Source organism: Argiope bruennichi, chromosome 10 (assembly GCF_947563725.1).
Source record: "Argiope bruennichi chromosome 10, qqArgBrue1.1, whole genome shotgun sequence".
Lineage (NCBI taxonomy): Eukaryota > Metazoa > Arthropoda > Arachnida > Araneae > Araneidae > Argiope > Argiope bruennichi.
The window spans coordinates 82514390-82524663 of NC_079160.1; the positions used below are offsets into that span (position 1 = coordinate 82514390).

The following is a 10274-nucleotide window of genomic DNA, read 5'->3' on the forward strand; positions in this document are numbered from 1 at the left end:
GAAATAACCCCATTTGGAGGCAAGTAAAGGCAACAGACCGTGACCAAGGATTTGACATGAATCTGCACAGCCACAGCTTGCAAGTTAGTGCGTAGATTAAGGATAGTACTGGGATAAAAGTTGGAGGTTAAAATGCACACTCCACCAGAGAATGATGCACCAGTTTCGTTATCCTTCCTTGCACAATTATAGCCTCTTAATTTGAAGTGAATATCTGGTTTCAAAAATGTCTCTTGAAGAGCTACGCAAACAGGATTTGATTTATTAATGAGAGCTTTGATGTCAGTTAGCTTTGTCCGAATGCCGCGACAATTCCACGAGAGAAAGGTACCCATTAAGAGAGTTTTTTAGCGTGGGAATTATAAAGGGCGTTAGTTTGAGTTGGCGTTATTTCGCAACTCATTTCAAGGTCATCCTCCTCTTCGTCGGATGGATGGAGAGCAATTGAATCAGGACTTCCTCCAAAAATAGTAGGTAAATCCTTTTGGACTGTCCCCGTAGTTGCAAGTCCCAGAGCAACCGAATTTCGAATATTGGATTTTTTCAATTTTGATTTAAATTTTTCCGAAATCATTTCTTGTGAAAGGCCGTGTTTCGAAAGCTTTAATTTAAGAGCACGTGGAGGCTTTGGTTTTGGTTTACGTTTCGGTGGATCGTGAGATTCAGGAGCACTGTTTGTGGAAGGTTCTGTATCAGATTCGGATGTTTTTGCGGGAGGAACTTTTTCAGCAACAATCTGCACACAATTTTTACATGAACAGTTTTTACAATATGATTTTTTAACAGCTGATGTATAGCTGACCCCAGGGGAAGGTGTCTGTGCCTCGATTCTTCTTTTCGCTTCTGGATAAGAAATTTGTTCTTTTGTTTTCAAAGTTATAATTTCTTTTTCTAACCTCCAACGTGGACATGATCTGGAAAAGGAAGTATGTTCGCCATCACAGTTGACGCACTTTTCAGATGAGGTGCACTGCTGGCTATCATGTCCTTTCTCTGCACAACGGGCGCAAGTAAGTGTCCCGCGGCAGGCGATCTTAGAGTGCCCAAAACGTTGGCATTGAAAGCATCTCAGAGGGTTAGGTATAAAAGAACGCACTTTCAATCTCAGATATATTATTTTAACTACTTCTGGCAAAGTAGGCATTTGGAAGGTAAGAACGAGGTGCTTTGTAGGGAGGAGTTGTCCATCCCGCCGAATTGAGATACGGCGTACATGTATCACTCCTTCAGGTTTTAGGTCATTTGTAATTTCTTCAATTGATGTATGAAATAACTCCCCACATGTAATAACACCTTTAGAAGAATTAAGAGATGTATGCGCGCTTACAGAAATGGGAATTGTAGCCAATGCTTTCAGTTTGAGAATTTGATTCGATTGTTTTCGAGAATTAACTTCCTCCAGCAAATCTCCCGAACGAAGTTTGCGAATGGCAGAAACTTCCCCAAGTGTTCCAGAAACGGCTTTTTCTACAAGGAACGGAGAGACCGTGTGAAATGTCTCCTTATTCTCAGAAAGTCTTTTGATGACAAAAAAATGGTCGTAATATTTTTCAGTATTTTTCCGTGTCGTTTGTTGATTTAAGTTTTTAGGCCCCATACGATATGATAAATGATTCGGGTCCGACGGCACCGCCCACCACGGAGCCCAACAAGGGAAGGCAATTACCGGCTCTGGTTATTATCAGCCTCGGCATCCACCCTAGTGCTAATCGGTACCTATACGCTGGGAGCTACCCCCGGGGACAGTGACCACCCTTAACGCCAAGCCCAAGGAGTAGCCCCTTCGCTTGATCCCTAGCAGACTAGCCACTGAGGTGACTAGGTACCAGCCGATTGATACACCGGGGACCACAGTGCACCACCCGTCTTTCAAATGGGTCGCCACGCACGGCAAACACGTGGGGTTTTGGCTGTCCATGAGAAGCAAGAAGCAAACAGAGCGGCGACCGCTTCTCATGGAGAGCTCCCTCGCTTACCGTCGAGGGAAGGAAAAACAGCAGAAAGCAGAAGGCGTAGGGGAGTTTGAACATGAAAGGAGTAAAGATCCCTAGGTACCTCGGGATCGAAGAATATGGAAACTAGATGGTTCCTCCTGACGAATGCGTTGCGTATTTGGGTTTCCAATAGTACGAGGTTGTCAAAAGTTGACCTACCTCTACGGAAACCACTCTGCAACGGGGAGATGCATCCTTGTTTCTCCAATTCGTGTATGAGACGTGCATTAACCATTCTCTCAAAGGTTTTGCAGAGACAGTTTGTCAGAGCAATTGGTCGGTAGTTCAGAGGGTTGGATGCTTCCTTACCAGGTTTTAATATCGGAATCACAATAGCTTCGCGCCATTGTGAGGGATACTTCTGTTCAGTCCAAATTCTGTTAAATAATAGTAACAGATTTGAAAGGGAAGTTGCATTCAAGTGGCGGAGCATATTGTATGTTATCCCATCTGGTCCAGGGCTTTTATCATGGGCATTAGATAAGGCCGTTTCCAGTTCAAACATCCGGAATTCACAGTTATATGGAAAAGTGCATCGGTCTTTAAAGCGCAGAGGCAACCGTTCCGCGCGATTCTTAATTGCCAGAAATGAAGAGCTATAAGAATCCGTTGCGGACACTTGTGCGAATGCTTGGCCGAGAATATTGGCAACATCTAATGGGGTTGAGTGCGCCACATTTCCTATATTTAAAATAGGTATGGTGGTTTCACTGTATATCCCATTAGCAGCCTTAACTTTTTTCCACAAATGTTTACTGGTAGTGGAGGATGTGATAGATGATACAAACTTAATCCAAGATTCCCTCTGACTACGGCGACGAATTCGACGAGCAAGGGCCTTGGCACGCTTAAAAGAAACAAGGTTTTCTGTTGTCGGGTATCTTCTAAAAATATTCCAAAGTCGTTTTTGGTTTTTATAGCTGTCGCGAAAAGCTTCATTCCACCACGGTTTACGATATTTTCTTAAACGTGGGGAAGTCTTCGGAATGGTGGCATTTGCTGCACTTATTATGTTATCAACGACATGTGATGTCGCAAGTGTTGACCATAGTCTCGGTTACATTTGCCAATCGCATGAAGGCACCCCAGTCTGCCCGCTGGAATAGAAAACGGGGGGGGGGGACAATGAGTCACACCACCTCTATCAGCATGGGAGACAATAATAGGGAAATGATCACTATTATAAAGATCTCTGCTCACTGCAAAGGTCAGCAATGGCAGAAGTTCAGGAGAACATATGGCCAGATCAATTGTATGAAAGCTACGTGCAGGTTCGTGGAAGTACGTCTTCTCTTTATTATTGAGCAGACAGATACAGTTATTAGTTATAAACTGTCTGATCTGCCGCCCACGAGAGTTTGTACTATCCGAACCCCACAAGGTACTATGTCCGTTGAAATCTCCGAAAATAATAAAAGGCTTAGGAAGCTGATCCACTAAATCATCAAGATCCTGTTGGCTAATGACATCGTGAGGTGGCAAGTAAATACAACAGACTGTGACCAATGATCGTACATGAACTTGTACAGCCACAGCCTGTAGAGCTGTATTCAAAGTGAGAGATGTGCTCGGATATAAATTTGATGTAAAGATACAGACACCACCAGAACTGTGAGAGCCAGTGCCTGCATCTTTCTGAATACAGTTATAACCACGCAATTTAATGGGAATGCTTGGTGTCAAAAAGGTTTCTTGGACACCAATGCAAGCAGGATGAAATGTGTTTAAGATGGACTTGATGTCAGAAAGTTTGGACCGGAGGCCTCGACAATTCCATGATAAGAAGGTACCCATTAAGAGGTTCTTGTTGCAGAAAAATTTGGAACAGTGTTAAGGGGTTGCGAGATTTCGCAACTCATTTTTAAATCGTCATCCTCTTCTTCTGATGGATGGAGTGATATGAGCTCAGGGCTTTTGGACGTTCCACCAAAAATTGAGGTTAAGTCCTTGTGGACTATGCCCCGATTAGCAAGACCAAGAGCGACTGAATTTTTGAAAAGGGATTTTTTTAATTTTGGAGAAAGGTCTTTTTCAGATAGGCCACGTTTAGAAAGTTTTAGGTTTCGGTTTTTGTTTGGAAGTTTTTGATTTGACAGGCTCAGGAGCACTGGTAGTTGAATTTTCTGTTTCTGAATCAGATGCTTTTTCAGGAGGTTTTTTATGGGAAGTGTGTTTTGAGCAATTTGGGCAGGAACAGTTTTCACAGAAGGACTTTTGGACCGCAGATGCATAGCTAAGACCAGGTTTAGGAGTCTGGGCCAAAACTTTCCGTCTGGCTTCTGGGTATGAAATATTTTATTTTAGTTGCAACTATTCGTTTTTCCAGTTGCCAGCGTTCGCATAAACGAGAATATGATGTGTGGTTGCCATTGCAGTTTGTGCACTTTTCTGGTGCAGTGCACTGCTGACAATCGTGGCCTTTTTCTGCGCAGCGGGCACAAGTGATAGTCCCGCGGCAGTTAGTTTTCGAATGCCCAAAACGCTGGCATTGAAAGCATCTCAATGGATTGGGGATATACGGGCGTACAGGTAATTTTATATAGCCAGCACATATATATTCAGGTAACTGATGGCTATGGAATGTTAGAATAAAATGCTTTGTTGGGAGGAGTTGTCCATCCCGCCTAATTGATATCTGGCGTACATGTGTCACTCCCTGCGACGATAGTTCTTTCGTTATTTCTTCTATAGGTACATTAAATAGTTCTCCGCATGTTATTACCCCTTTCGAATAGTTTAGCGATGCATGTGAACAGACTGTAACTGGTATTGTGGCCAATGCTTTTAGTTTAATGATTTGCTGGGCTTGCTTTTTAGAGCATACTTCAACCAGCAAATCGCCTGAACGCATTTTGCGGATTGATGCAATTTCGCCGACTGTCGCCGATATTGCTTTTTGGACCAAAAAAGGTGAAACAGAGTTAAATGTATCGTTTTATCGGATACTCGCTTAATAACAAAAAAGGAATCAAAATGGTGAGTGAAGGATTTGTAATTAGAATGATGCCCACTGAAGGGAGATTTCTTGGAGGAGCCCATATGACATTGTTGAATTTTCGGGCCCGACGGCACCGCCCACCACGGAGCCCAACAAGGGAAGGCAGCCACCGGCTCTGGCCATTCCCAGCCTCGGCGCTTACCTTGGTCCTAGCCGGAACCTATACGCTCGGAGTTACCCCCGGGGACAGTGACCACCCTTAACGCCAAGCCCAAGGAGTAACCCCTTTGCTTGATCCCTAGCAGACTAGCCACTCAGGTGACTAGGTACCAGCCGATTGATACACCGGGGACCACAGTGCACCACCCGTCTTTCTAGTGGGTTGCCACGCACGGCCAACACGTGGGGGTTTTGGCTGTCCATGAGAAGCAAGAAGCAAACAGAGGGCGACAGCTTCTCATGGAGAGCTCCCTCGCTTGCCGTCGAGGGAAGGAAAGACACAGCAGAAAGCAGAAGGCTTAGGGGAGTGGAAACATAAAGGGAGTATAGATCCCTGGGTACCTCGGGATTGGGACACCCGTACTCACCTATAGTAGGTGAGCCCCTGAGGGATATGTCCTATACGGAGAAGTGTCAATTTAACATACATCTCACGAATAGAATGAACAGGCCAAGGATTTGTTTGTTTTGTGAGGTTTTTTGGCGCAAGAGCCACATTTGGCTAAGCTGCGCCATGCAAATGGTAAAATATAATATCAGGGGTAAAATACAAGTTCAGATAATAAATATGTTTGGTTTGGTTTGTGTGGTTTATTGGCGCAAAAACCACATTTGGCCATACTGCGCCAATCAAATGGTAAAATTATAAAAGATATACTGAACCAACAAATGAGTGTTTTAAAAAAGTGTGCAAAGATAAAATTGCATAATGTAAAAAGTTATCTTGGTATCTGAACATTTAAAAACATGGAAATTTGAAACAAAGAAGAAGGAATAAGAACACAAATAGAATAGAAAAATTATATACAAGTAAAAAAGCCAATAGCTCGTAAGAATTTAAAAATATTTGGGTGGTATTTTTCACCCACCAAGTCTTGTAATGTTGAAGACGAGTTAAAAAAACGAGCACGATACGAATTAAAAACAGGACATTCAATTAAGATATGGTGAACAGTAAAATTAACATGGCAGCTGTTGCACATAGGCGCATTTTCCCCGAAAATGAGATGTTTGTGGGTGAAGCGCGTATGCCCTATACGGAGACGAGTCAATTTAACATCCATCTCACGTATAGGATGAACAGGCCAAGAAACAACGTCCGTTTTTATAAAATGTAACTTATTTTGGATCTGCAGATCCCATGACATTTGCCAGTTTGAACAGATGTGGTGATAGATGCACCTTTTAATGTCGCAGAAGGGAATTCCCATGCTTAAAAAGTTCGTTGCAGATTTTGCGGCCAAGTCCGCCTTCTCATTCCCCAAGATGCCGACATGACTCGGTACCCAACAGAAAATAATATTTAACCCATCATTTTTTAATGGCAATCGGATGCATTCGATTGTGGTAATGCGATAGTGTATCCAGAGCACTCATGCTATCGGTGTAAATAATAAATTTACGCTGAGTAGAGGATGAAATCTTCTGAAGAGCGTAGAAAATTGCTACCAACTCGGCAGTAAAAACTGAGCAGCAATTATGCAGACGGTGGCTAAGTATATCAGATGGAAGTACGATGCCGCAACCAGCATAACCATCCGATTTTGAGCCATCCGTGAAAATTGGCACAAAGGAGGAATACCGATAGCGATGATATAAAAAGAGCTGTTGGAAAACAAAAGGAGCAGTTAATGATTTGTCGAATCCTGTGAAAGGATTCAAGTATGAAAATTGTGGGATATCCCAAGGAGGGAAACAAAAAAGTCAACAGCTTTCACGCGAGCAGTATTAAGCTCCAAGTCATGCAGGAGCAATCTGACTCTCTCACAAAATGGAAGAATGTGAGGGGCGGGTATTATATAGTCGACGGAGACCGACTGGCAAGGAAATATCGCTTAGGGGATGATTGAGAACAGATTTAGTACGGAAATAAAATAAGGCAGGCACTTTCTTTCGTCTTAAACAAAGTGGTAGTTGGTGACACATAACATATAGGCTTTCAACTGGAGACGTACGAAACGCACCAGAGCAAATCCGCAATGCAGAATGATGGACAGTATCCAGTCGCCGCAAAACAGATGAGCGGGCGGAACCATACAACATACATCCATAATCTATCCGGGAGAGAATTATTGCCTGATAAATACGGAGAAGGGAGGTTCGATCGGCCCCCCAAGATGTTTTTGAGAGAAGTTTCAAAATATTTAATGATTTCTCACACTTCTTCCGCAAATATAATATATGGGGAAGGAAGGTGAGTTTCCGATCGAGAATCACTCCCAAAAACCGTACTTCGTTCACCACAGGAATCGGAATATTTTTAATTCGAATACAAGGATCTTGGTGAATGTTTCTTTTCCGACAGAAGTGAATGCAATTACTCTTCTCTGGGGAAATAGTGTGACCATTATTATCACACCAAGCTACCAATTTATTTACTGAGTTTTGCAGTTGTCGCTCTATTAGCATCATGTTACTGCCTTGGCATGAGATCTGCAGATCGTCAACATAAAGAGTTCCATTAATAGATGGAAGCAAATGATTTAAAATTTGGCTGAGATGAACTATAAAAAGTGTAACGCTGAGGACACTTCCTTGCGGAACTCCCTCAGCTTGAATAAAATGATTAGAGTAAAAGTTGCCAATTCGAACACGAAAAGTACGTTGTGTTAAAACGTTTTCTAAAAATATGGGCAAGTTACCCCTAAAACCTAAATTAAATATACCATAACGCCAAGCACGATCATACACTTTCTCTATGTCGAAAAATATAGAAACAAGGTGGTTCCTCCTAACAAATGCGTTGCGAATTTGAGTTTCAAGTAATATGAGGTTGTCAAAAGTAGAACGACCTCTACGGAAACCACTCTGCAACGGGGAGATGCAGCCTTGTTTTTCCAATTCGAATATTAGACGATCATTGACCATGCGCTCGAAGGTCTTACAAAGGCAGTTTGTAAGAGCAATCGGTCTGTAGTTCAGAGGGACAGATGGTTCTTTGCCAGGTTTTAAGACAGGAATCACAATAGCTTCTCGCCATTGTGAAGGGTATTTCTGCTCAGTCCATATTCTGTTAAAAAGCAGTAACAGATTGGAAAGGGAAATGGTATTCAAATGGCGAAGCATGTTATACGTGATTCCATCTGGTCCATGGCTGGTATCATGGACTTCAGACAGAGCCATCTCCAATTCATGCATCCGGAATTCACAGTTATATGGAATGGTTCTTCGAACTTTGAAGCGCAGAGGCAAAACTGTTCCACTCGATTCTTAATTGCCAGAAACGGAGGGCTGTAAGAATGAATTGCGGAAACTTGTGCAAACGCTTGGCCGAGAAGGTTAGCAACATCTAATGGGTTCGAATACATCATATTACCGGTTTTTAAAACCGGGATAGAAGTTTCGTGATAGATCCCATTGGCGGCTTTTACTTTTCTCCATAAAAGTTTACAGGAAGTGGATGATGTGATGGATGAAACAAAGTTTATCCAAGATTCCCTCTGGCTACGACGCCGAATGCGACGGGCAAGTGCTTTGGCTCTTTTAAAAGCGATAAAATTCTCAGTCGTAGGGTACCTTCTAAAAAGATTCCAGAATTTTTTCTGTTTTTTTATGACTGTCGCGACAGGCTTCATTCCACCACGGTCTACGAAATTTTCTTAGCCGTGGGGTGGTTTTCGGAATGGTGGCGTTAGCGGCATTCATTATCAAATCAATGACATTTTGTACTGCTTTCGAAATGTCTACATTACTGACCATAGCCTCATTGATAACTGCTGTTTGGGAAAATGTATTCCAGTCTGCCCGCTGGAATAGAAAACGCGGAGGACAAAGAGTCACACCGCCGCTATCAGCATGGGAGATTATTAAAGGAAGGTGATCGCTATTGTGCAGATCATCCCCAACAGCCAAATTCAACAACGGTAGCAATTCAGGAGAGCATATAGCCAGGTCAAGACAATGGAAGCTACGTGTGGGCTCATGGAAGTGTGTTTTCTCGTCATTATTGAGCAGACAGAGACGGTTGTTAGCAATAAACTGTTCGATCTGCTGCCCACGAGAATTGGTACTTTCCGAGCCCCAGAGAGTACTGTGTCCGTTGAAATCGCCAAATAAAATGAAAGGCGAAGGAAGTTGGTAAACTAAATTGTCAAGATCTCGTTGACAAATGACAATACTGGGCGGAAGATAAATACTGCAGACTGTGACTAGTGTTCGTGTTTGAACTTGTACAGCCACAGCCTGAAGAGGAGTATGCAAACTGAGAGGCGTGCTCAGATACAAATTAGATGTGAAGATACAGACACCACCAGAACCATGCGATCCAGTGTCTGCATCTTTCCGAACACAACTATATCCGCGTAATTTGATTGGAATGTTGGGGGTCAAGAAGGTTTCTTGAACACCGAAACAAACAGGATGAAAAATATTGAAAATGGACTTAATGTCATGAAGTTTGGACCGAAGGCCGCGACAATTCCAAGAAATGAAGGTACCCATTAAGAAAGCGGTTTTGAAAAAGCTTTAGAAGTATTTGTTTAAGTTGCTTCATACTCGCAACTCATCTGCAAGTCATCCTCATCATCAGAAGGGTGTAATTTAATATCAGGGCTATTTGGCATGCCGAATATGGACGTTAAGTTCTTATGGACATTACCTTGCGTCGCAAGCCCGAGAGCGACGGAATTTTTTAATGTTGACTTTTTCAATTTTTGAAGAACGTCTTGTAATGAAAGGCCGCGTTTTGCAAGTTTCAATGTCAGCGAGTTTTTAGCTTTTTTTCTTTGATTTCTTTTTTAAACCTGTAGGAGTTTCACGGGTACTACTAGTGGAGTTTTCAGTATCTGAAGTGGAAACTTTTTTCAATTGCTTGGGTGTCTTGTTTTTAACACAGTTTGTGCAAGAACAGTTTGCACAAAATGACCTTTGTGCAACGGAAGCATATGTTATGCCAGGAGTAGGAGTTTGAGGTACAATCCTACGCCTAGTTTCAGGGTAAGATAAATTCTTTGATTTTGAGAGTTATTTGTTTTTCAAGCTGCCATCGCGAGCAGGATCGAGAGTAGGACGTGTGATCGCCACCGTAGTTCACACATTTTTCGGGTGCAGAACATTGCTGGCTATCGTGGTCTTCAGCAGCACAGCGAGCACAAGTGAGCGTCCCGCGGCAATTTGCTTTAGAG

The 10274-nt window shown here is 42.7% G+C and overlaps 1 protein-coding gene across 1 annotated transcript; it reads right to left on the reverse strand.

The window, feature by feature from the left end:
- Nucleotides 1-334: 334 nt before the first annotated feature.
- On the reverse strand, nucleotides 335-1597 carry LOC129987617 (uncharacterized). Its single transcript, XM_056095578.1, has one exon. It carries the CDS (start codon nucleotides 1595-1597, stop codon nucleotides 335-337), a length of 1263 nt encoding a protein of 420 aa, XP_055951553.1.
- Between the last annotated feature and the right edge of the window lie 8677 nt (nucleotides 1598-10274).